The sequence below is a fragment of the Oncorhynchus mykiss genome, chromosome 17, assembly GCF_013265735.2.
Source record: "Oncorhynchus mykiss isolate Arlee chromosome 17, USDA_OmykA_1.1, whole genome shotgun sequence".
Lineage (NCBI taxonomy): Eukaryota > Metazoa > Chordata > Actinopteri > Salmoniformes > Salmonidae > Oncorhynchus > Oncorhynchus mykiss.
The window spans coordinates 80554017-80581837 of record NC_048581.1 but is presented as its reverse complement, the minus strand read 5'-3'; the positions used below and the strand labels follow the sequence as shown (position 1 = coordinate 80581837).

Here is a 27821-nt window from a genome sequence, read left to right as displayed (position 1 = left end):
AACCCCGAGTGAGTGTGTGATCGCTTGCTTTCATGCGTGAGTGTGAAAATTGCTTTCCTTCAAGTGACTTCAGATGAGAATCTCAAGCGAGAAAAAAGCAATATTTGATATGGCATAGGACAGAAAAAAAAAAATAGATTGTGAAATCATAACCAGTGCGTACTTCCTTGCGGTAGGCGGGGCATGAGGAGTACATGCGGAATTGTGCTCCAGGTGTGCGTCTTGTCCCAGGATACATACAGAAAGTTCACATGGAGTTTCTGAAATTGCTCCATACATCAACACGTGCACAGAACAGAACTGGACCGCATGTAGCCTAGTGCCACAGACAACATCAAAGACAGCCAGTGTTGTGTCTGGGAATCAAGACTTTAGTTATCTGGAGACACGGCATTATACACACTCAGGTATGTACCTGGCAATCTGGCTGGTATATTACTTTACACTAAGTCAGTGCATTCATCATTTCTTTATTATCAATAAGTGTGCATGTCGGTTGTATTCTAGTACTCTACCAAAACATCCCGAGGATTTTTCATCCAATTGTTTGTCTTGTGTTTTTCTTCATCTTCCAGTTATCTAAAAAAGTATGATGTATTAGCCTATCCGCTTCTCTTATTCTACACAGAAAAGGATAGCCTACAAACTATCATAAACACAATTCTGTCAATCACATATCTATAACATAACCTTTATTTAGGGAGGCAAGTCAGTTAAGAACAAATTCATGTTTCATAATGACGGCCAAACCTTCCTCTAACCCGGCCAATTGTGCGCTGGTCTATGGCACTCTCGACCGGTTTTTATACAGCCAGGGATTGAACCAGGGTTTGTAGCGACATCTCTAGCACTGAGATGCAGTGCTTTAGACCGCTGCGCCACTCAGGAGCCTGTAGGTTATAATCAAAGCTTATAGACCACACATAAATGTTGTGATTAGAGGCTGAATTGTGTTTTATTCTGTAGTGTAGGCCTATTTTATATTCAGACAGCATTTTGGTGGAGGTGCTCTATTACAGGAAGTTACTGAAACGTCACCATTTTCATCTAATCTTTCATTCTGACATCTAACTCATGTGACCATGGTTCTACAAACACTTGAAATCGGGTTACAATGAAATGAAATCGGGTTACACCAAGTGATTTAGCTATTGTTTTTTGTTCATTTGATGGAAGAGAGACTCTGAAACGCAAACAGTGCATTTCCACAGTTACGTCAACAGGGAGCATGTTTTGTCTTGTACAATGTAGATTCTTGACCCGCTTTGGTGTTTCCCATAGAGTGGAACTCTAATGACTCAGTCTGGACTGCTACTCAAACACTTACGTTATGCATACCAATCCTTTTGGATAAATATGAAATCATGTTTATAGTTTTAGCACAAAATGCCACACCCTCAACCACAGATTGTATCAGCAAACCTTCCCATCCCCCAATAATACCCATACTATCTTCTCTCTTTAAAAACATGAGCAGAGTAAACAAAACAGACTCACTCTGGTCATATAAATCAGACTAGCAGAGTAAACAAAACTGACTCACTCTGGTCATATAAATCAGACTAGCAGAGTAAACAAAACTGACTCACTCTGGTCATATAAATCAGACTGACAGAGTAAACATGGCACTTAGGAGATATTTTTTCTCATCCCCCTTTTTACAAGATTAGTACATCAAACCACTAGTTCTCTGTTGTAAATGGGTTAGAGAGTTATTATAAATTCCTTCTAGTTCATCCACATTCTCTCTCTCTCTCTCTCTCTCTCTTTTACACATAGCTCCTGCTGATCACCAGAATGTTCAGGAGGAGATGTTATCGTGGTTGTAGGTAACAGGCAGTAGCAGTGGAGATGGTCCCCTGGGCCAACTTCCTGGTGACATCCATATGGATACAGACGCTCAAAGCCTCAGGGCTGGACACCTGTCCCAGGACTCCTCGCAAGGAGGTGGATTTCACCTTTAACTACTCAATACCCCACTTCCAGACAGCCAAACCCATCCAGAACATAGTGGTCAACCTGTACATGCCTGAGGTTTATGTGGCTTCTCAGAATGTGATTGAGGCAGTGAGTGGAGAGCTCAGTAAGTTATGGGAGCTGAGGACAGGCCCAGTGGGCAGCCCAGAGTGTCAGACCTGTGGCCTGTGTGACATCGAGGCCGATCTTGAGGACTCAGTAGACACGGACAATGAGGTCCTGCTCTTGGACCCATCACCTTATCTTAACTCTCTGTACTCCTGTGGGAGTTCTCAGCATGGGATCTGCCATTTACATGAACTTAGCTTTAATGATACCCCACCTAAATCTGAATGTCTCTTCAGGAAGGATGCTAACTCTCCGTCCCTTTGCCCTGACTGCCTGGCCAGCCCCCTGGGCACTGAGGTCATCATCGTGGAGCAAGGCCACACAGCCTACTTCTTTGTAGCGGCTACACTCAATGAGCGTGTGGCACAGAGGTACGGCAGACCGTCCTTATCGGTGCGCCGGCCACTGTCGACCCTGGATGGCTTTGAGATGGTCATGCAGGGTCTGACTGTGCTCCCTAAACTACAGAACTCCTACCAGATCGACTACATCTACAGCTTCTCCACACAGGACTATGTCTACTTCCTGTCTGTCCAGAGGGAGAACTTCCTGGACTCATATCAGACTCGGTTGGGCCGTCTCCCGGTGAAGGACACGGAAGCGTGGCTGTACCGTGAGGTGGTGCTGGAGTGTCGCTTTGAGCCCAAACGCAGGCGGAGGAGGAGGGGGGGGGACAATATTTTCCAGGACGTGGTGTATAACAGGCTGCAGGCGGCCCACTTCAGCCGGGCAGGGAAGGAGCTGGCAGAGGAGCTGGGGGTGGGGGAGAAGGATGACATTCTCTATGGAGTGTTTGCAGTGACAGATGGCTCTGGGAGGCCCTACAGTAACTCAGCCATGTGTGCCTTCCCCATGCCCAACGTGAACAGGGCCATCGACCGGGGAGCAGAGGACTGCTGCAGGTCCAGCACAGAGCAGCTCTCCAGGGGGCTCTGCCACTTCCAGCTCTGCGAGAGCTGCCCTCATGAGGTCAGTGACAGGCCTACTCAACTCCACTCAGCTCTGTTCCGCTCTGTTCTGCTTCGCTCTGTTCCGCTCCGTTCTGTTCTGCTCTGCTCCACTCTGTTCTCCTCTGCTCTACTCAGCTCTGCTCCGCTCTGTTCTGCTCTCCTCCGCTCTGTTCCGCTTCGTTCTGTTCTGCTCTGCTCCACTCTGTTCTGCTCTCCTCCGCTCTGTTCCGCTCTGTTCTGCTCCGCTCTGCTCAGCTCTGCTCCGCTCTTTTCTGCTCTGCTCTGCCAGGGCTTCGGTTGGGTTGTCGGTGAAGCCTGATGGTAGATAGGAAGATATACTTGTTTTATTGATATTCAACAGTCCTGAATAAAAAATATGTCATTAGACTAACATAAAGGTTGGTTATTTCAATTGCATTGTCCATTACAAGTACCAGTGCTGTGAGCGGAGGAAGTCGGGTGTGTGAGAACAGGGAGGGAGGGGTGAATGAGTCAGATCCCACCAGTGTATTGCCACACTGGTGTTCTGCTCTTTTGAGTTACAATCATGACTATTACCATACCATGCTGAAAGGGTGGGAACTGTTGATACAGCCTGAGTACTATACATGAAAGCCCTGCTACAGTACCGTTGTTCCTGAAATCTTAACTATGGAAGCTTAGGGTAGACTTTACATATTGTATGACACACCTTGTATTTCATCATTACAAATGTTCAAAATTATTGAATTAAGCTGTTTAAAAAAAATATTATGACTGTGACCAGGTTATGGCACAGGAAGGATAGGAAATGGAAATGACACAGGAGGATAGGAAATGGAAATGACACAGGAGGATAGGAAATGGAAATGACACAGGAGGATAGGAAATGTAGTGTATGTATAGTTGGAAGAATAGATCACAACAAACTGCATTAATTTTAAACAATGGTGTTTGCTGTGTGATATCTGCTATCAAGGTGTGGCCTTATCACTGTGACTTTCAAACATTCACCTTTTTTGAGCTCATAGAACCATACGGACACCTGCAGGGGCGGTGTGCCAACTCTGAGGTTATAAATGGAGTTGATAAAAGTGACACAATGTGAATGGGAGGGAGTGTATCTCTGTGCCTGGCTCCTACGTGTTCTATATACATTGCTCAAAAAAATAAAGGGAACACTAAAATAACACATCCTAGATCTGAATGAATGAAATATTCTTATTAAATACTTTTTTCTTTACATAGTTGAATGTGCTGACAACAAAATCACACAAATTATCGATGGAAGTCAAATTTATCAACCCATGGAGTTCTGGATTTGGAGTCACACTCAAAATTAAAGTGGAAAACCACACTACAGGTTGATCCAACTTTGATTGTAATGTCCTTAAAACAAGCCAAAATGAGGCTCAGTAGTGTGTGTGGCCTCCACGTGCCTGTATGACCTCCCTACAACGGAGTGTATGTGTGGTGGTGGGAAGTGTATGTGTGGTGGTGGGAAGTGTATGTGTGGTGGTGGGAAGTGTATGTGTGGTGGTGGGGAGTGTATGTGTGGTGGTGGGGAGTGTATATGTGGTGGTGGGGAGTGCGTGTGTGGTGGTGGGGAGTGCGTGTGTGGTGGTGGGGGGTGTGTGTGTGGTGGTGTGTGTGTGTGTGTATGTGGTGGGGTGCGGGTGTGGTGTGTGTGTGTGTGTGTGTGTGGTGGTGGGGTGTGTGTGTGTGTGTGTGTGTGGTGGTGGGGTGTGTGGTGGGGTGTGTGTGTTTAGTGGTGTGTGTGTATGTGTGTGGTGGGGTGTGTGTGTTTAGTGGTGTGTGTATGTGTGTGGTGGGGTGTGTGTGGTGGTGTGTGTGTGTTTAGTGGTGTGTGGTGGGGTGTGTGTGGTGGTGCGGTGTTTGTGGTGGTTTTTGTGTGTGGTGGTGCGGTGGTGTTTGTGTGTCTGTGGTGGTGTGTGTGTGTGTTTAGTGGTGTGTGTATGTGTGTGGTGGGGTGTGTGGTGGTGCGGTGTTTGTGGTGGTTTTTGTGTGTGGTGGTGCGGTGGTGTTTGTGTGTCTGTGGTGGTGTGTGTGTGTGTGGTGGTGGTGGTGGTGGTGGGGTGCGGGTGTGTGTATGTGGTGGTGGGGTGCGGGTGTGTGTGTGGTGGTGGGGTGCGGGTGTGTGTGTATGGTGGTGGGGTGTGTGTGTTTAGTGGTGTGTGTGTGTGTGTGGTGGTGGGGTATGTGTGTGGTGGGGTGTGTGGTGGGGTGTGTGGTGGTGGGGTGTGTGGTGGTGCGGTGTTTGTGGTGGTGGTGCGGTGGTGTTTGTGTGTGTGTGTGGTGGTGGTGGGGTGTTTGTGGTGGTGTGTGTGTTTAGTGGTGTGCGTATGTGTGTGGTGGGGTGTGTGGTGGTGCGGTGTTTGTGGTGGTTTTTGTGTGTGGTGGTGCGGTGGTGTTTGTGTGTCTGTGGTGGTGTGTGTGTGTGTGTGTGGTGGTGGTGGTATTTGTATTTCATATACCTTTGACGATTGGATGTTCTTATAGGCACTTTAGTATTGCCAATGTAACAGTATAGCTTCCGTCCCTCTCCTCGCTCCTACCTGGGCTCAAAGCAGGAACACAATGACAACAGCCACCCTCGAAGCAGCGTTTCCCATGCAGAGCAAGGGGAACAACTACTCCAAGTCTCACAGCGAGTGACGTTTGAAACGCTATTAGCGCGCACCCCGCTAACTAGCTAGCCATTTCACATCACATCGTTACACCAGCCTAATCTTGGGAGTTGATAGGCTTGAAGTCATAAACAGCAGAGCTGCTGGCAAAACGCACGAAAGTGCTGTTTCAATGAATGCTTATGAGTCTGCTGGTGCCTACCATCGCTCAGTCAGACTGCTCTAACAAATCATAGACTTAATTATAACATAATAACACACAGAAATGCGAGCCTTAGGTCATTAATATGGTCAAATCCGTAAACTATCATCACGAAAACAAGACATTTATTCTTTCAGTGAAATACGGAATCGTTCCGTATTTCATCTAACGGGTGGCATCCACCAGTCTAAATATTCCTGTTACATTGCACAACCTTCAATGTTATGTCATAATTACGTAAAATTATGGCAAATTAGTTCGCAATGAGCCAGGAGGCCCAAACTGTTACATATACCCTGACTCTGCGTGCAATGAACGCAAGAGAAGTGACACAATTTCACAGTGTCACAATTCTGGCAATTTAATATTGCCTGCTAACCTGGATTTCTTTTAGCTAAATATGCAGGTTTAAAAATATTTACTTCTGTGTAATGATTTTAAGAAAGGCATTGGTGTTTATGGTTCGGTACACATTGGAGCAACGACAGTCCTTTTTCGTGAATGCGCACTGCATCGATTATATGCAACGCAGGACACTCTAGATAAACTAGTAATATCATCAACCATGTGTAGTTATAACTAGTGATTATGATTAAGTTTATTGCTAGCTAGCAACTTACCTTGGCTTCTTACTGCGTTCGCATAACAGGCGGGCTCTTCGTGAGGCAGGTGGTTAGAGCGACTAGTTAACAGGAAGGTTGCAAGATTGAATCGCTGAGCTGTCAAGGTAAAAATCTGTCGTTCTGCCCCTGAAGGCAGTTAACCCACCGTTCCTAGGCCGTCATTGTAAATAAGAATTTGTTCTTAACTGACTTGCCTAGTTAAATAAAGATTAAATAAAGGTGTAAAAGAAAAGATTTTTTTTTTTTGGCCATTCCGATTAATCGGTCAACCTCTAATTTGTAGAGAGTCACAAGCCTGATGTAATCATTGCATGCTATGAATATGGGACCTCATGCTTAACTTTGTACTACTTTAATACACATATACAGTATATTACAAAAGTGAGTACACCCCTAACATTTCTGTAAATATGAGTATATCTTTTCATGTGACAACACTGAAGAAATTACACTTTGCTACAATGTAAAGTAGTGAGTGTACAGCTTGTATAATAGTGTACATTTGCTGTCCCCTCAAAATAACTCAACACAGCCATTAATGTCTAAACCGCTGGCAACGAAATCAAATCAAATGTTATGTCACATACACATGGTTAGCAGATGTTAATGCGAGTGTAGCGAAATGCTTGTGCTTCTAGTTTCGACAATGCAGTAATGACCAACGAGTAATATAACTAACAATTCCAAAACAACTACCTTATACACACAAGTGTAAAGGGATAAAGAAAATGTACATAAAGATATGTGAATGAGTGATGGTACAGAACGGCATAGGCAAGATGCAGTAGATGGTATCGAGTACAGTATATACATATGAAATGAGTAAGTAAACAAAGTGGCATAGTTTAAAGTGGCTAGTGATACATGTATTACATAAAGATGTAGTAGATGATATAGAGTACAGTATATACGTAGACATATGAGATGAATAATGTAAGGTATGTAAACATTATATTAAGTAGCATTGTTTAAAGTGGCTAGTGATATTTTACATCAATTCCCATTATTAAAGTGGCTGGAGTTGAGTCAGTGTGTTGGCAGCAGCCACTCAATGTTAGTGGTGGCTGTTTAACAGTCTGATGGCCTTGAGATAGAAGCTGTTTTTCAGTCTCTCGGTCCCAGCTTTGATGCACCTGTACTGACCTCGCCTTCTGGATGATAGCGGGGTGAACAGGCAGTGGCTCGGGTGGTTGTTGTCCTTGATGATCTTTATGACCTTCCTGTGACATCGGGTGGTGTAGGTGTCCTGGAGGGCAGGTAGTTTGCCCCCGGTGATGCGTTGTGCGGACCTCACTACCCTCTGGAGAGCCTTACGGTTGTGGGCGGAGCAGTTGCCGTACCAGGCGGTGATACAGCCCGACAGGATGCTCTTGATTGTGCATCTGTAGAAGTTTGTGAGTGCTTTTGGTGACAAGCCGAATTTCTTCAGCCTCCTGAGGTTGAAGAGGCGCTGCTGCGGCTTCTTCACGATGCTGTCTGTGTGGGTGGACCAATTCAGTTTGTCTGTGATATGTACGCCGAGGAACTTAAAACTTACTACCCTCTCCACTGCTGTTCCATCGATGTGGATAGGGGGGTGTTCCCTCTGATGTTTCCTGAAGTCCACAATCATCTCCTTAGTTTTGTTGACGTTGAGTGTGAGGTTATTTTCCTGACACCACACTCCGAGGGCCCTCACCTCCTCCCTGTAGGCCGTCTCGTCGTTGTTGGTAATCAAGCCTACCACTGTTGTGTCATCCGCAAACTTGATGATTGAGTTGGAGGCGTGCGTGGCCACGCAGTTGTGGGTGAACAGGGAGTACAGGAGAGGGCTCAGAACGCACCCTTGTGAGGCCCCAGTGTTGAGGATCAGCGGGGTGGAGATGTTACCTACCCTCACCACCTGGGGGCGGCCCATCACGAAGTCCAGTAACCAGTTGCACAGTGCGGGGTCGAGACCCAGGGTCTCGAGCTTGATGACGAGTTTGGAGGGTACTATGGTGTTAAATGCTGAGCTGTAGTCGATGAACAGCATTCTCACATAGGTATTCCTCTTGTCCAGATGGGTTAGGGCGGTGTGCAGTGTGGTTGAGATTGCATCGTCTGTGGACCTATTTGGGCGGTAAGCAAATTGGAGTGGGTCTAGGGTGTCAGGTAGGGTGGAGGTGATATGGTCCTTGACTAGTGAGTACACCCCTAAGTGAAAATGTCCAAATTGGGCCCAAAGTGTCAATATTTTGTGTGGCCACCATCATTTTCCAGCACTGCCTTAACCCTCTTGGGCATGGAGTTCACCAGAGCTTCACAGGTTGCCACTGGAGTCCTCTTCCACTCCTCCATGACAACATCATGGAGCTGGTGGATGTTAAGAGACCTTGCACTCCTCCAGCTTCCGTTTGAGGATGCCCCACGGATGCTCAATAGGGTTTAGGTCTGGAGACATGCTTGGCCAGTCCATCACCTTTACCCTCAGCTTCTTTAGCAAGGCAGTGGTTGTCTTGGAGGTGTGTTTGGGGTCGTTATCATGTTGGAATACTGCTCTGCGGCCCAGTCTCCGAAGGGAGGGGATCATGCTCTGCTTCAGTATGTCACAGTACATGTTGGCATTCATGGTTCCCTCAATGAACTGTAGCTCCCCAGTGCCGGCAGCACTTATGCAAGACACACTTGTCTTTGTACTCCTCACCTGGTTGCCGCCACACACACTTGACACCATCTGAACCAAATAAGTTTATCTTGGTCTCAGGGCATGGTTCCAGTAATCCATGTCCTTAGTCTGCTTGTCTTCAGCAAATTGTTTGCGGGCTTTCTTGTGCATCATCTTTAGAAGAGTCTTCCTTCTGGGACGACAGCCATGCAGACCAATGATGCAGTGTACGCTGAGCACGTGCACTGAGCACGTGCACTCAACTTCTTTGGTCGACCATGGCGAGGCCTGTTCTGAGTGGAACCTGTCCAGTTAAACCGCTGTATGGTCTTGGACACCGTGCTGCAGCTCAGTTTCAGGGTCTTGGCAATCTTCTTATAGCCCAGGCCATCTTTATGTAGAGCAACAATTCTTTTTTTCAGATCCTCAAAGAGTTATTTGCCATGAGGTGCCATGTTGAACTTCCAGTGACCAGTCAGTATGAGGGAGTGTGAGAGCGAGGACACCAAATTTAACACACCTGCTCCCCATTCACACCTGAGACCTTGTAACACTAACGAGTCACATGACACCGGGGAGGGAAAATGGCTAATTGGGCCCAATTTGGACATTTTCACTTAGGGGTGTACTCACTTTTGTTGCCAGCGGTTTAGACATTAATGGCTGTGTGTTGAGTTTATTTTGAGGGGACAGCAAATTTACACAGTTATACAAGCTGAACACTCACTACTTTACATTGTAGCAAAGTGTCCTTTCTTCAGTGTTGTTACATGAAAAGATATACTCAAATATTTACAAAAATGTGAGGGGTGTACTCACTTTTGTGATATACTGTAAGTGGATTTGTCCCAGTACTTTTGATCCACTAAAATGGGGGGAGACAATGTACAAAAAGTGCTGCCATATCTGGATGACAATACCCTCAAATTAAAGCTGACAGTCTACACTTTAACATCATAATCATTATATTGTTTCAAATCCAAAGTTCTGGAGTACAGTGCCAAAACAACAAAAAATGTGTCACTGTCCCAATCATTTTGGAGCTCACTTTATGTAAAGTAAAATAAACCATAGGATCCACCAACGTAATAAACCTCACCTAAAAAGGTCAGTCGGTATGAGTAATCTCTATGTGTGTCTGCAGAGCTCCGACAACAACGCTACATGCATGGCCAAGTCCACCCTGGTGTCTAAGCCATACTACAGGTTGGACCTCTTCAACAGGTACATGAACAACATCCTGCTCACCTCAGTACTGGTCACCATCATCGGGAACAACACTGTGGCACACATTGGCACCAAGGACGGCAGGCTGTTGCAGGTGTGTGTGGTACAGTACAGTATACTGACTGAGACATCTGGTGGGAGAATATGACATTACAGTCTACTTCATGAATGCAGACAGTGAAAGTGGGGGTAGATGGAGTTATATTTTAAAGTTTTACCTTATGCATGATTGTCTTTTCTCAAGTGTAAACATTATATAATCAGTGTTCTCCAATGACAATCATTAGCTCTCTCGGCATTGTAACCAACCTAAGTAGAACACATCACAAGTCCATTGATTTCATAGGTCTGCCATGACTTAATTATATAACTGTAGTGACTTTGACTGTTGTAGCTCATCCTGAGGAGGTCAAATCCCATCATCTTCGCCAACTATTCTCTGGGAGAGGACAATGAGGTGTCCAGGAAAGCTGCTGTGCAATCTAACGAGTCCTTGCTCTTTGTGGTTGGAAATAAGGTGCCTTTTCAATTCAATCATAAATACTTCTTGGTATTCCCTTGTTTTTTACTTGTGACTTATTTTGGCAGTGTGACTCTCTTTCTTTTTTTCTCTCTCTCTCTCCTTTCTCTCTCTCTCTCTCTCCTTTCTCTCTCTCTCTCTCCTTTCTCTCTGTCTCTGTCTCTGTCTTTCTCTCTTCTCTCCTCTCTCTCTCTCTCTCCTTTCTCTCTCTCTCTCATTTCTCTCTCTCTCTCTCCTTTCTCTCTCTCTCTCATTTCTCGCTCTCTCTCTCCTTTCTCTCTCTCTCTCTCCTTTCTCTCTCTCTCTCTCCTTTCTCTCTGTCTCTCTCCTTTCTCTCTGTCTCTGTCTCTGTCTTTCTCTCTTCTCTCCTCGCTCCTTTCTCTCTCTCTCCTTTCACTATCTCTCTCCTTTCTCTCTCTCTCTCCTTTCTCTCTCTCTCTCCTTTCTCTCTCTCTCTCCTTTCTCTCTCTCTCTCTCTCTCTCTCTCCTTTCTCTCCTTTCTCTCTCTCTATCTCTCTCTATCACTTTTCTCTCTCTCTGTGCCAGATGTTCAGTGTGTCTCCTAAAGGACCAGGATGTAAACACTTCCTGACCTGCTCCACGTGTCTGATGGCGCCCAGGTTCATAGGGTGTGGCTGGTGTTCGGGGGTGTGCTCCAGGCAGGAGGAATGCCTCATACAGTGGAAGAGTGAGTCCTGTCCTCCCGTCATCACAAAGGTAAGACTGCTGGGGGCTGAAGTAGGGAGTGGAAGAGAAGCGACCCAGCAGAGGGAGGGTCTTGTCTTGTCTTTTCATCTGATCATAAATGTCTGAACCACAACCACCAAACACGTAGGTTGAAGAAACCAAGACATTATCAATAGGATATTGAAACCGAGTACAGTGCCATCAGAAAGCATTCACACGTCTTGACTTTTTCCACATTTTGTCGTGTTACAGCCTGAATTTCAAACACAGAATCAAAAACCAGGGAGGTTTTCCTATGCCTCGCAAAAAAGGCACCTGTTTATGGGTAAAAAAAAGAAGTAGAGATTGAATATCCCTTTGACCATAGTGAAGTTATTAATTACACTTTGCATTGTACATCAATACACACAGTCACTACAAAGATACAGGCGTAAAACACAAAAGTAAAACTGCAAAGAATATAGCATAGAAATTAACTTTATTTCCTGAATAAAAAGTGTTATTTTTTGGGGGCAAATCCAACACATCACCGAGTATCACCCTTCATATTTTCAAGCATGGTGGTGGCTGCATTATGTTATGGGTATGCTTGTCATCTGTAAGGACTAGGGAGTTTTTAGGATAAAAATAAACAGAATTGAGCTAAGCACAGGCAAAATCCTACAGGAAACCTGCTTTTCAACAGACACTGGGAGATAAATAGCCAAATACTGTATACACTGGAGTTTCTTACCAAGACGACATTGAATGTTCCTGAGTCACCGAGTTATAGTTTTGACTTAAATCGGCTTGAAAATGGCTGTCTAGCAATGATCAACAATCAACTTGACAAAGCTGGAAGAATTTTTCAAATAATAATGTGCAAATATTGTACAATCCAGGTTTGCAAAGCTCTTAAGCCTTGTCCACACTGCAGGCCTTAATTCTCAAATCAGTTTTGTTTTTCAAACCTGTTCTGGACTACTGACTGTTCAAACAGCAAGTTAAAAGTGACCAAATCAGATTTGTGTGTGTTCAGACAGCAGTCATTTGCAGACAAGGCTACGCTAGTTGCCATAGTAATGACGTGTGTGTATACAGTTGTGTAGGCTGATTGGTGGTAGTGCTTGTGCTTCCTATCACTCAGAAGTTATGTAGCATGCTAAGGTGACAACACTGCCTGCCATGGTCGTTTCTCAGTTGCTTTGAATGTTCAAAATCTGCCTTCAGAAAGAACACTTTTAAAACCTTAAAGGATAACATGATCCAACTTTCAAAACAAGTCCTTTCTGGCTAGCCAGAGCAGCCAACTAGCTAGCTAGGTAGCTGTTTTGCTTTCTAGCACATTCACTAATTTGTTTGTAAACAATTAACAAGCTAGTTAGCTACCGCATGTTTTTGTCAAAACTAACAGAGTAGCTAGCAAGCAACGAGATCTGCGGAATAACAGTCTAAATCCCACTTGAGGTTAAATAAATCAGATTTGAATGTTCAGACTCAAGTCACATAGCCAGAAATCATATTTGTATCTTAATTTATGTAAACCACCTACGAAGGTGGTTTGAAATGTGGCTTGAAATATCTTATTCCATGTGCTTTTTGGCTGTTCAGGGTGCAGGAAAAATAACAGATTCAAATCAGATATGCAAATCAATAGGATTTGAGTCACTTCAAAATGATGGCTTGAGAGACTTACCCAGAAAGACTCACCGGTGTAATAACTGCTAAAGGTGATTCTAACATGTATTGACTAAGGGGTGTGAATACTTACTTAAAATAGATATTTCTGTGTTCCATGTTCAATAAATGCAAACATTTCTAAAAACATGTTTTCACTTTGCCATTATGGGGTATTGTGTGTAGATGATGGGTGAGAAAACAATTGTACATTTTAATCCATTTTGAATTCAGGCTGTAACACAACAAAATGTGTAATAAGTCAAGGGGCATGAATACTTTCTGAAGGCACTGTAGTTAAGCATTTGAGGAAATGAGTTAAGCATTTGAGGAGTCTTTCTGATGGTATTGTATTGGGGATCCAGTTTTTCCCAAAGACGGCTCCCCCTGATGGTGAGACAGAGCTAAGGCTGTGTGGCTGGGAGTTCCAGTCTCCTCTACGACCAGCCATCATCAGCGAGGAGACCCACCTGGTGCGAGTGGGAGCGACTCCCTGCACTGTGCTGTCAGAGAAGAGCAATAGTACACAGTGAGTAACACACACAAACAGACAGAATACATAGAGACATATAAACTCAACCCAAATCAGCTCTGTGAAACAATTTTATGCTGAGGCTATAGGCATCACTGATCTTTCTCGCTGACCCTTCCTAGGCTGGTGTGTAGCATTCACCCTAAGGTTCCGGGTCCATCCCAGGATCTCAACATCACCGTGGCGGTGCATGAGGGGAAGGTGGAGGGACGCTACTCAGTTGAAGGCCAGGACCAAATGATAGGGTTCACTTTTGTGGTGAGGAGGATTACATTTATTTTATTGTTGACACAGTAAAAACTGAATTTGCATTAGAGGCTTCCATTTAATAAAACCCTAAATGTTATATTAGATACATAACTCTCAATCCATGATAAGGCAGAGGATGTAAATCCAGAATTAACTGACTACTTTAACATAGAACTTCAGTCAGTTTTATAATAAGTATCTAGCAATAGGCTGGTGCTAAATATCTCAAACTAAAATCATTGTTTTTGAGACAAAATCACTCACTCAACCCTAAATCTCATCTAGATCTATTATTGAATAATGTGGTGATTGAGTAAATTGAGTAGATTAAACTGCTGGGTATAACCCCAGATAGCAAGATGTCATGGTCAAAACATATAGACTCAATGGTTGCTAAAATGGGAAGAGGTCAAATCAAAGATTTCCCAGTAGATAATTCTCCAAAGGTATGTCTATACATTTGGCCCGACAAGAGGCATGATGAGTTTTCTAGATAATACTTTTTACTTTTTTAAGGCAATGCTCTGCTTTCTTGACAACTAAATCAACCAGGCAGGTCCTACAAGCGCTCGTTTTGTCGCACATGGGCTACTGCCCAGTTGTGTGATCATGTGCGTCAAAGAAGGACATAGGAAAATTGCAGTTGGTCCAGAACAGAACAGCACATATTTCACTTAGATGTACATGGAGGGTGAATGTCAGTGATATGCATGTCGAGGAGAGATTGACGGCATCACTACTGGTCTTTGTGTGAGGTGTTGATGTGTGAAAGGTACTGAACTGTCTGTTCAAGCAGTTGGCACACAGTTCGGACACTCATCAGTACCACACAAGACATGCAGCCAGAGGTCCCTTCACAGTCCCCAGGTCCAGAACAGAAGCTGGGAAACACATGTTATTCAATAAAGCCATGAGTTAAATATAGGTTATATAAAAACGAGTACATCTCTGCCACCCCAGGTAACTTAAACTAGCAATAAAACCAGATTTAAAAAAACAGATAAAAGAACATTCAATTCTACGGGATCAGTGTCCCTCCTCCGGGACAGTTGAGCTAACGTGCGCTAATGTGATTAGCATGATGTTGTAAGTAACAAGAACATTTTCCAGGACATAGACATGTCTTATATGGGCAGACAGCTTAAATTCTTGTTAATCTAACTGCACTGTCCAATTTACAGTAGCTATTATAGTGAAAAAATCCATGCTATTGTTTGAGGAGTGTGCACAACAACAACATACTTTTATCTCGGTGACTGGTTTTATATATTCACCTCTGAAGGTAAATAATGTACTTACATTCATTAATCTTGCTCTGATTTGTCATCCTGAGGGTCCCAGAGATACAATGTAGAAAATAGTAAAAATAAAGAAAACCCCTGGAATGAGTAGGTGTGTGCAAACTTTTGATTAGTACTGTATGTATGTAACTGCTAAATTAAAGGAAACAGCTGAGTAAATGAGGGATACAAAGTATATTGAAGGCAGGCGATTCCACACAGGTTTATACCGTGCATTCGGAAAGTAGACAGACCCCTTGACTTTTTCCACATTTTGTTATGTTACAGCCTTATTCTAAAATGGATTAAATAAAAACAATTGTCATCAATCTACACACAATACCCCATAATGACAAAGTGAAAACAGGTTTTTAGAATGGTTTCCAAATGTATTAAAAATGAAAAACGGAAATACCTCATTTACATAAGTATTAAAATCCTTTGCTATGAGACTCAAAATTGATAGGAGTCCACCTGTGGTAAACTGAATTGATTGGACATGATTTGGAAAGGCACACACGTGTCCATATAAGGTCCCACAGTTGACAGTGCATGTCAAAGCAAAAACCATGAGGTTGAAGGAATTGTCAATAGAGATCAGAGACAGGTTTGTGTTGAGGCACAGATCTGGGGAAGGGTACCAAAATATTTCTGTTAGCATTGAAGTTCCCCAAGAACACAGTGGCCTCCATCATTGTTAAATAGAAGAAGTTTGGAACCACCAAGAATCTTCCTAGAGCTGGCCACCAGTCCAAGCTAAGCAATCGGGGGAGAAGAGCCTTGCTCAGGGAGGTGACCAAGAACCTGATTGTCACTCTGAAGGAGCTCTAGAGTTCCTCTGTGGAGATTGGAGAAACTTCCAGAAGGACAACCATCTCTGCAACACTCCACCAATCAGCCCTTTATGGTAGAGTGGCCAGACGGAAGCCATTCCTCAGTAAAAGGCACCTGACAGCCCGCTTGGAGTTTGCCTAAGGCACCTAAAGACTTGCAGACCATGAGAAACAAGATTCTCTGGTCTGATGAAACCAAGATTGAACCCTTTGGCCTGAATGCCAAGCGTCACGTCTGGAGGAAACCTGGCACCATCCCTACAGTGAAGGCATGGTGGTGGTAGCATCATGCTGTGGGGATGTTTTTCAGTGGCAAGGACTGGGATAATATTCAGGGTCAAGGGAAAGTACAGAGAGATCCTTGATGAAAACCTGCTCCAAAGCGCTCAGGACCTCAGATTGGGGTGAAGGTTCACCTTCCAACTGGACAATGACCCTAAGTGCACAGCCAAGACAACGCAGGAATGGCTTTGTGACAAGTTTCTGAATGTCCTTGAGTGGCCCAACCAGAGCCCAGACTTGAACCCGATCGAACATCTCTGGAGGGACCTGAAAATAGCTGTGCAGTGACGCTCCCCATCCAACCTGACAGAGCTTGAGTGGATCTACAGAGAAGAATTGGAGAAACTCCACAAATACAAGTGTGCCAAGCTTGTAGCGTCATACCCAAGAAGACTAAAGGCTGTAATCGCTTCCAAAGGTGCTTCAAGAAAGTACTGAGTGAAGGGTCTGAATACTAATGTAAATGTGATATTTCAGTTTTGTACTTTTATAAATTTGCAAAATAAAAAAATAAAAACTTTTCATTTGGGGTATTGTGTGTAGATTGATGAGGAAAAAAACTATTGAATCAATTTTAGAATAAGGCTGTAACGTAACAAAATGTGGAAAAAGTCAAGGGGTCCGAATACTTTGCAAATGCACTGTATATATATTTAATTCATCCTAATGTCTACTTTTGTATCCAGGAGCCAAGTATCACAGAAATCACTCCTGACTATGGGCCTCAAATAGGGGGAACCTTGGTCACAGTGACAGGGCCTCACTTGAACGCTGGGATGATAAAGACTGTGTCTATAGGAGACCAGGACTGCCCCATCAAGAGGTAATTATGGGCATCCACCTCTCTGTTTTCGTTGGTTTCTGCTGTGTAATTTGCTCTCTCAAGGTCTCTCATTGGAACTAAACAATGTGTCCCTTTCTTAGTATGTGTCTGTCTGTATCTATGGTATATTAGTGTTCATAATATTATGTTTTGTCCCACTTGTTACGCTGTCTCTGCCAGTGTCACTGAGGGTACTGGGACCATGTCCTCCATAGTCTGCCTGTCCAAAGGGTTGGCAGTGGTGAAGAAGGTGCCTGTCAGGGTTTTCATTGACAAATCCCAAGTGGCTACTACCAAGATGTTTCACTACAAGAAGAACCCTGTGATCACTGTGATACAGCCAGTCTGCAGCTTCAGAAGGTAGGCCATACTTAATCCTGGTTACCCAGAAGTAAAATTCTCACAATGTTGTCACTTCCCGAATCTGTCCACGAGGTCGTACTTTACTCACTGGCCAGCTGGCATCATCTGGGTGCTTCAGGGCATAGCTGACTGACAAATGCTGCTTTATAGAACTGTAGAAAACAGTTGAAAAGACAGTTGATAGCAGGCATAGTGTTAGATACAATGACAGAGCAGCCAGTAATGAGGCAAGTGCATGCAGTGCAGTGCCTACACTTTTAGCTGAGGGAAAACATGCCGTGCAGGAAATGTTCAAACTCTCTTGAGACAATTAGGTAAATCTAAGTGAAGATTTTGCCAACATAAATAGACATGCTGAGACCTGTTGTGTGTCCATTTGTGGGTCTTATTTCAGCAACTGCAAATTGTGCTGGTTTCCTCTCAATGGACACTCAGCAATAGTGACCTATAACACCAAGTCTGTATTTGTTTGTTTTTATTTGTTGAATCGTGTGATTAAGTGGATCCAAAATCATCATCAAAGGCAGTAATCTGGACTCTGCGTACAACACTGTGATCCGCTACAAATCCCACAACCCCTCACAGAAGCTTCTGCAGCGTGTAAGTTATCCTCTAGGGTTAACAACTCTGGGCCTCATGAACCTAAGATGGAGGTAACATCTATGAAATGTGAGTAAGTTATCCCCAGAATACTGTTATTGACACTTTGAATGTAACCTAGGTCTGCAACGGCACAGCAACCCCCACACATATGGAGTGCTTCGCCCCTGTTTTCCCCAGGAATGAGACCGACAAGGGCATCATCACTATCAACATGGACGGGGCCAACAAACTTGTGGTGAAGCGCTTCGAATACCAACCAGACGCCAGCATCACCCCCTTTGAGTACGAAGGCAACGTACTGAGCCTGAGCCCTGGACAGACTGAGGTTTCCCTGCATGTACGTTCACAATCATACACACAGGCATTATCAACCAGCTACGTAGTTAGTCAATCAAGTACAGTAACTCTATTCTACAATTGAACAATTGATTGCTGTGTAAATCTGACCATGACTGTTGTTGTACCAGTAGTGTAAGTAGTTGATTTCTTAATTTCTTAGGTCTCAGCGGACAAAGCTGATTGGTTGAAATGACATTATAACCAGCTTACAACTAACCCGCTTCGGCCCCTGTAGTAAATAATAACAAGGCTCCAATAAGTACCACAATGAGACAATGAATCTTGCTCTGCCATGTTCTGTAGCACAACAAGCTGAGCATGGTGAGTCCCTGTATGGAGATTACAATGAGCATTGGAGGTGTGGACTGTGGTGTCCAGGTACTGGACAACGAACTGACCTGCAGGATCCCCAAGAATCTCATCATCCCCAGTGAAGGGTCACCTGTCAGGGTGAGCTACTCTGCTTACTGGTTAACCTAATTGAACTTAACCCTTAGTTAACCATTTTCATGCCTCTTCTATAGTAAACCAAACTGGGCCTTTAGTAAACAGGTTTTGGGTCAATTCCATTTAAATGAATTGGAATTAGAATTTCAGTTTACTTTGACTGAATTGGAATGGAATTGACCCCCAACCTTCTTATGGATAGGGGGCAGTATTCAGAAGTTTTGATGAATGAGGTGCCCAAAGTAAACTGAAAACACTCTAAAGTTTTCAAAACTGTTATAATAATGTCTGTGAGTATAACAGAACTGATATAGCAGGCGGAAACCCGAGGAGAATCCATCCGGGAATTTGTTTTTTGAGCTCACCATTCATTATAATGGCTGTCTATGGGAATATGAATGGAATACCTCCCAGATTGCAGTTCCTAGGTTTTCCAGTAGATGTCAACAGTCTTTAGAAAGAATTTCAGGCTTGTTTTTTGAAAAATGAACTAGAATTTGTAGTTTTTCTAAGAGCCCCCATTTTGGCTGTAGTGTTGTGGTGCGCGTCGGTGAGGGCGCACACTTCGTTATTTATCTCCGGTAATGAACATACTATTCTCCGTCTTAAATGTTTTAATTTATTTACATATTAGGGTACCTGAGGATTGATTAGAAACATTGTTTGACTTGTTTGGACTAAGTTTATTGGTAACTTTTGGGATTCATTTGTATGCGTTTTGAACGAGTGAAACCGGTGGATTACTGAGTCAAGCGCGCCAACTAAACTGACATTTTTGGGGATATAAAGAAGGACTTTATTGAACAAAAGGACCATTTGTTATATATTTGGGACCCTTGTTATTGCAACCAGAGAAAGATCTTCAAAGGTAAATTATTTTATTTTTGACTTTCTTGATGCCTCTGCTTGGTTGGAAAATGTATGTAATGTTTGTATGCTGGGCTCTGTCCTCAGATAATCGCATGGTGTGCTTTCGCCGTAAAGCCTTTTTTAAATCTGACAAACCGGCTGGATTATCAAGAAGTTAAGCTTTTAAACAATGGAAGACACTTGTATTTTCATGTTTAATATTATGAATTTTGTGTTTTGAATTTCACACTCTGCAATTTCACCGGATGTTGTCGAGGTGGGGTGCTAGCGGCACGCCTATCCCAAGTTAAAAGCAAGCCATCAATCCATAAGTAAACTGTTACTAAAGTAAAGTGATATAAAAATGAGGTCTGAGTGATATCCTGGTTTCTGTCCCAGGTGTCTGTGAATGGGCATGCCTATGAGGTGGGCACTGTGGTCTTCTTCAGCAACCCTGTCAACACAGTGGGTGTGGTGATGGGGATCTTTGCTGCATTGTGCGTTGGCGCTGCCCTGGCTTTCATCGCCATGACACATGTGAGGAGGAAAAAGAAAGGTGAGAACCGTTACTGTCCGTAGGATTTGCTACCATGAGATTACCTTGGGATTCACTTTCATCATAACCCTGTTTCAGGATAACTTTCCTGCAATGTAGGACATTTTAAACTTGTAGTGTATTTGAGGTTTAAATAGGCTTCTGAAGTTTGTAATTTCCACTTTGAAATTTCAGATTTGAGAAAAGTGTATCAACCTATAAAAATATTCCATTAATTATAATCCACATAACAATATACATTTCCTGTTGCTGCAGAATATTTTTTGCTGCTGTAGCAAATGGCTCATATTAAGATCATATATTTGTACTCTCAAATTTGGACTCTTCAGACCAAAGGACAGATTTCCACCGGTTTCATGTCCATTGCTCCTGTTTCTTGGACCAAGCAAGTCTCTCCTTTATTAGTGGTTTCTTTGCAGCAATTCGACCATGATTCACTCAGTCTCCTCTGAAGAGTTGATGTTGAGATTTGTCTCTTACTGGAACAATGTGAAGAATTTATTTGCGCTACAATTTCTGAGGTGCAGTTAACTCTAATGAACTTATTCTCTGCAGCAGAGGTAACTCTGGGTCTTCCTTTCCTGTGGTGGTCCTCATGAGAGCCAGTTAACTCTAATGAACTTATTCTCTGCAGCAGAGGTAACTCTGGGTCTTCCTTTCCTGTGGTGGTCCTCATGAGAGCCAGTTAACTCTAATGAACTTATTCTCTGCAGCAGAGGTAACTCTGGGTCTTTCTTTCCTGTGGTGGTCCTCATGAGAGCCAGTTAACTCTAATGAACTTATTCTCTGCAGCAGAGGTAACTCTGGGTATTTCTTTCCTGTGGCGGTCCTCATGAGAGCCAGTTAACTCTAATGAACTTATCCTCTGCAGCAGAGGTAACTCTGGGTCTTCCTTTCCTGTGGTGGTCCTCATGAGAGCCAGTTAACTCTAATGAACTTATTCTCTGCAGCAGAGGTCACTCTGGGTCTTCCTTTCCTGTGGTGGTCCTCATGAGAGCCAGTTAACTCTAATGAACTTATTCTCTGCAGCAGAGGTAACTCTGGGTCTTCCTTTCCTGTGGTGGTCCTCATGAGAGCCAGTTAACTCTAATGAACTTATTCTCTGCAGCAGAGGTAACTCTGGGTCTTCCTTTCCTGTGGTGGTCCTCATGAGAGCCAGTTAACTCTAATGAACTTATTCTCTGCAGCAGAGGTAACTCTGGGTCTTTCTTTCCTGTGGTGGTCCTCATGAGAGCCAGTTAACTCTAATTAACTTATCCTCTGCAGCAGAGGTAACTCTGGGTATTTCTTTCCTGTGGCGGTCCTCATGAGAGCCAGTTTCATCATAGCGGTTGCTGGTTTTTGCGACTGCACTGACATTTTTCAGATTGCCTGACCTTCATGTCTTAAATTAATGATGGACTGTCATTTCTCATTGCTTATTTGAGCTGTTCTTGCCATAATAATGGACTTGGTCTTTTACCAAATAGGGATATCTTCTGTATACCACCCCTACGTTGTCACAACACAACTGATTGGCTCAAATGCATTAGGAAGGAAAGAAATTCCACAAATGTACTTTTAATAAGGCACACCTGTTAATTGAAATGCATTCCAGGTGACTACAGTACCTCATGAAGCTGGTTGAGAGAATGCCAAGAGTGTGCAAAGCTGTCGTCAAGGCAAAATGTGGCTACTTTGAAGAATCTAAAATATATTTAGATTTGTTTAACACTCTTTTTGGTTACTACATGATTCCATATGTGTTATTTCATAGTTTTGATGTCTTCACTATTATTCTACAATGTAGAAAATAGTACAAATACAGAAAAACCCTGGAATGAGTAGGTGTGTCCAAACTTCTGACTGGTACTGTATATTACTGGATCTATACACTATTTGCCTGATGTCTCAAACTGAATTCTTCCACTGCTCACTACATACAGTACTTCACTCTGAGGCTCCCATCGTTGAAGTTGTTTCTGGGGAAGTCAAAATGAGGGGTGTTGTACAAAACAAATTCATAAGCGATTGGATCATCTGTAACCAATCAACGCCAATGACGAATTTACAATTGTCGCTTTACCCATGTGTGTTCTGTGTCCAAACTTTTGACTGGTACTGTATATGACAATGTCATTAATTGTGTTGATTTAGAAATTTCAGCCAATGTAGAGACTCGTTTAGCAAGGATGTCCGTCCGCAGAAGAATAAGCAGCAACCCTGACCTATCGCCCACAGGTGACTATAGACGAGGTGAGACCCTTGATGTGATCATTGATTATGATTCATCAATCTTGTTATTCAAATTCACTCATCAATGTTTCCTCTGTACTCCAGACCTGTCCTCCCAGCCGAGCCAGACGACAGGCTCAGGAGGGATAATCTTCCATGGCCTGGTCTACACTGCCACCTTTGACCCCTTGGCCGTGCCTCTGATCTCAGTGGACACCCTGAAACCTGAGCTCCTGGAGGAGGTCAGAGACGTCCTGATCCCAGCCGACACTGTCAACATTCACCGCAACCAGATCATTGGCAAAGGTATGGATAGACCGGTCCCAGATTTGTTGGTGCTGTCTTGCCGACTCCTATTGTCATTGTCATGCCAAACTAATCGGGACCTCCTCAGATACTGAGAGAAGAAACGTGTTTCTGGCAGTCAGATTCAATTCATTAGAGTCCATCCATTTCTATTTCCACTCAATCACATGTTCATATTTTTTTCATTTTACAAGTATGTAACTAGACTAGAGCAATATCCCCAAAAACACTGATGTAATTTTGTTGTTATTCAGGTAATTTTGGGACTGTGTACCATGGTTACCTAACAGACAACAAGAACCAAGAACAGTTAATCCACTGTGCTGTTAAAGCATTGAACAGTAAGTTGATTATTTACATTTTGAGTCCTCTTGCCATAAACAACTATGCTCGTCATTTGCTGAGTGTATATCCTGCTAGTTTCATGTAGAACAATGCTCTCTCTCGCACTCTCTCGCTCTCTCTCACTCTCAGGGATCACGGCCCTGGAGGAGGTGGAGCAGTTCCTGAGAGAGGGCATCCTGATGAAGGAGTTCCACCACAACAACGTTCTGTCCCTGCTGGGCATTCTTCTGCCTCAGGAGGGGCTCCCCCTGGTGGTGCTGCCCTTTATGAAATATGGAGACCTGCGCCACTTTATACGCTGTGAAAGGAGGGTAAGTCAGCCTATAGGGCCTTTCTTTGTCAAAGTAAATGGACAGAAATGCCAGATTTAACTGATACTTAACCTTTTTCACCAGTGTACTGCAGATTACTGCAAGTGCTTTGGTTTTATTAACTCTTAAGTATCCACCCCCTTTATAAATGTTCACCTAAAATGACATACCCAAGTCTAACTGCCTATAGCTCAGGACCTGAAGTAACCATGTGAAAGGAAGCACTTTGAAGTCTGTAGAAATGTGAAATTAATGTAGGAGAATATATATCACATCTGGTAAAAGATAATACAAAGAAAAAAACATGCAAGAGAATGGCCATAATGTATTAATCCAGCCCAGGTGCAATTTAGATGTTGGCCACTAGATGGCAGCAGTGTAAGTGCAAAGGTTTAGACTGACCCAATGAACCATTGCATTTCTGTTAAAAAAATTGTATCAAGACTGCCCACATGTACCTAATTAATTTATTAATCACTTTCCAAGTACATAACTGTGCACTCTCCTCAAACAATAGCACGGTTTTCTTTCACTGTAATAGCTACTGTAAATTGGAAAGTGCAGTTAGATTAACAATAATTTAAGCTTTCATGCTAATATCAGATATGTCTATGTTCTGGGAAATGTTCTTGTTACTTACAACCTCATGCTAATCGCATTAGCCTACATTAGCTCAACCGTCCTGTAGGGGACCCACCGATCCTGTAGAGGTTTTAATGATATCTCACCAACGACTCCTGTGCTATTCTTTCTCTCCTCCTCCAGAACCCAACAGTGAAAGACCTGATTGGCTTTGGGCTGCAAGTTGCCAAAGGGATGGAGTACCTGGCCCAGAAGAAGTTTGTACACAGAGACCTGGCAGCTAGGAATTGCATGTAAGTCAAGGGCAGCCCTGTCACTCATACCTATTGGACACGCCAACACACACACACACACACACACCCACTCACATACAATCATCATATACGCTGCTGCTACTTGGTTTATCATATATCCTGATACTAGTCACCTTACCCCTATAAATAGAGTGCCTACATCTATCGATCCAGTATCCCTGCACATTGTAAATATGGTACTGGAACTGACTGACCCTCTATATATTATGCTTACTTACTTTCTTCTGTTCTTCTTATTTGTATTTATTGTGTGTTTTTGTTCTACCTTGTGTTATTTTTAGTGTTACAATGTTATTGATTACTGCATTGTTGGGTTTAGAACTTGCAAGAAAGGCATTTCACTGTACTAGTGCATGTGACATTCTAAGTTGAAACTAATGTAAAGACTACTTCTCAATCCAGGACCTGGCAGTCCCATCTTTAATATCTGTTTATTATAATCTATTATCTATTGTCTCTTTAGGCTTGATGAAACGTTCACGGTGAAGGTGGCAGACTTCGGCATGGCCAGAGATGTGTTTGACAAGGAGTACTACAGCATCCAGAACCACAAGAAGGCCAAGCTGCCAGTCAAGTGGATGGCCATAGAGAGCCTGCAGACACAGAAGTTCACCACTAAGTCAGATGTGGTGAGTGGACATGTCCTTAGTTAGCATACTCTGTATACATGATCTGTCTTGACTCTAGCTCTTTACCCCTTGTCTTCACAGTGGTCATTTGGGGTCCTGATGTGGGAGCTGTTGACCAGAGGAGCTAGCCCCTATCCTGAAGTGGACCCCTATGACATCACTGAATTCCTGTTGAAGGGGCGCAGGCTTCCCCAGCCACAGTTCTGCCCTGATGCCCTGTAAGTGTTTCTGGGCTTATTTTCTACCCCGTAAACTAAGAATTTGAAAAAATTATCTCAGATGAGCTTGGTTGTTGATGGTGTTTGTTGTTTTTCTAGGAACTCTTGATTGTTGATGGCGGTTGTTGTTTTTCTAGGTACTCATGGTTGTTGACGGCAGTTGTTGTTTTTCTAGGTACTCATGGTTGTTGACGGCAGTTGTTGTTTTTCTAGGTACTCATGGTTGTTGACGGCAGTTGTTGTTTTTCTAGGTACTCATGGTTGTTGACGGCAGTTGTTGTTTTTCTAGGTACTCATGGTTGTTGACGGCGGTTGTTGTTTTTCTAGGTACTCATGGTTGTTGACGGCAGTTGTTGTTTTTCTAGGTACTCATGGTTGTTGACGGCAGTTGTTGTTTTTCTAGGTACTCATGGTTGTTGACGGCGGTTGTTGTTTTTCTAGGTACTCATGGTTGTTGACGGCGGTTGTTGTTTTTCTAGGTACTCATGGTTGTTGACGGCAGTTGTTGTTTTTCTAGGTACTCATGGTTGTTGACGGCAGTTGTTGTTTTTCTAGGTACTCATGGTTGTTGACGGCAGTTGTTGTTTTTCTGGGTACTCATGGTTGTTGACGGCAGTTGTTGTTTTTCTAGGTACTCATGGTTGTTGACGGCAGTTGTTGTTTTTCTAGGTACTCATGGTTGTTGACGGCAGTTGTTGTTTTTCTAGGTACTCATGGTTGTTGACGGCAGTTGTTGTTTTTCTAGGTACTCATGGTTGTTGACGGCGGTTGTTGTTTTTCTAGGTACTCATGGTTGTTGACGGCAGTTGTTGTTTTTCTAGGTACTCATGGTTGTTGACGGCAGTTGTTGTTTTTCTAGGTACTCATGGTTGTTGACGGCGGTTGTTGTTTTTCTAGGTACTCATGGTTGTTGACGGCGGTTGTTGTTTTTCTAGGTACTCATGGTTGTTGACGGCAGTTGTTGTTTTTCTAGGTACTCATGGTTGTTGACGGCAGTTGTTGTTTTTCTAGGTACTCATGGTTGTTGACGGCAGTTGTTGTTTTTCTGGGTACTCATGGTTGTTGACGGCAGTTGTTGTTTTTCTAGGTACTCATGGTTGTTGACGGCAGTTGTTGTTTTTCTAGGTACTCATGGTTGTTGACGGCGGTTGTTGTTTTTCTAGGTACTCATGGTTGTTGACGGCAGTTGTTGTTTTTCTAGGTACTCATGGTTGTTGACGGCAGTTGCCATTGCTCTACAGCTTCTCTGTCTTGGTTGTTGATGGCTGCTGTTGTTTCTCTACAGGTACTCAATCATGCTGGAGTGCTGGAACCCGGAGCCGGAGCTCAGGCCTGATTTCCACACGCTGGACCAGGAGGTGCTGGAGATCTGGTCCTGCCTGGAGGGAGAGCACTACATCAGCCTTAAGGTAACCTACGTCAACCTGGACCAGCCACGGCCCTACCCCGCCCTGACCGCCTCCGCTGACAAGGCTGAAGCCTCTTCTGGATCAGAGTCAGACAGCGTTATGTCCAACTGACTGGACCACACCAGAACTGACTGGACCACACCAGAACTGACCAGACCAGGACAGGGACAGTAGAGAGAGGTCAGAGGGCACGGATGAAAGGCTTCTTCTTTTCCTATCCACGCAGTATGCAGAAAGAATCTTGCAGTTCTGTTACTTGAGACTGGATTGGGAAGGAATAAAACATTGACTATTGACTAAATTTGTCCAATTGTGTGAGTTTCCCCCACCGTGTGTACACAAATTATGTCTATATCATATTTTTGTGTACTTTTAATGTTTTCTTAAAGGTAGGTTTTCAGTTGGAGAAATTGCATTTATGGGACACCAAGTGAACCCTCTCCATGTCTGAAGCACAGCTGTAAATATGAACAAATGAATGTAAATGTCTGAAATGTGGATATGTTATGCTAATTAATTACTATGATTTAAGCTTGACATTAATATGTTTAATAGGATGGATATAGTATGTCAGATTTTGCTAACTTTTTTGCTATGGCTGTGTTTACACACTGATATTTTTGTCACTATTGGTCTTTTGACCGATCAGAATTGTGCTACATGTGTAAACACAGTTTTCGAGATGGTCAATTGTGTTGATCATTTGATTTATGGTATGAAATATGTCCACTGACCAAACTGGTCAAGTTTTCTGCATTTACACAGGCACCCCAATTCTAATATTTTTTTCACTAACTAATTGGTCTTTTGGCCAAACAGATCTGAAAAAGATCTGATGTGAAAAGATCTGATGTGATTGGCAAAAAAACGAATTAGCGGCGGGAAAAATCTGAATTGGGCTGCCTGTCAACTGGGCTGCCTGTCAACTGGGCTGCCTGTCAACTCAGCCCTTGAGATTCACAAGGACACACTTCTGAGAGGATAGTTCAGTTAGCCATCCTTGTGAATGGGTAAGCTTTAAATTGCCCTTCCTCTTCAGAGAAAATCATAATAGGAATACTAATTGATACTCAGGGAGTCAACATATACATTTGTCTGGTTTGAGAAATAAACCTGTCTTTTATTAAAGGGAAA

At 43.4% G+C, this 27821-nt stretch overlaps 1 protein-coding gene across 1 annotated transcript; it reads left to right on the top strand.

The window, feature by feature from the left end:
* Window positions 1–27821, top strand: LOC110494670 (macrophage-stimulating protein receptor). Its single transcript, XM_036950740.1, has 21 exons — window positions 1–407; window positions 1780–3054; window positions 10258–10434; window positions 10735–10857; window positions 11407–11577; window positions 13569–13732; window positions 13858–13993; window positions 17066–17202; window positions 17383–17562; window positions 18066–18165; window positions 18287–18505; window positions 18811–18957; window positions 20203–20359; window positions 22496–22594; window positions 22679–22879; window positions 23134–23220; window positions 23354–23535; window positions 24301–24410; window positions 24895–25060; window positions 25142–25278; window positions 26564–27821. The coding sequence occupies exons 2-21, from the start codon at window positions 1852–1854 to the stop codon at window positions 26796–26798; spliced, it is 4131 nt and encodes a 1376-aa protein (XP_036806635.1). The 5' UTR covers window positions 1–407; window positions 1780–1851; the 3' UTR covers window positions 26799–27821.

Excerpts from the sequence above, each read along its gene's own strand:
- LOC110494670 (XM_036950740.1), top strand. The coding sequence starts at position 1,852 with ATGGTCCCCTGGGCCAACTTCCTGGTGACATCCATATGGATACAGACG. Across the intron at positions 18,958-20,202 it reads GTGAAGGGTCACCTGTCAGG|GTGTCTGTGAATGGGCATGC; the intron begins GTGAGCTACTCT and ends TTTCTGTCCCAG. Across the intron at positions 20,360-22,495 it reads TGTGAGGAGGAAAAAGAAAG|AAATTTCAGCCAATGTAGAG; the intron begins GTGAGAACCGTT and ends GTGTTGATTTAG.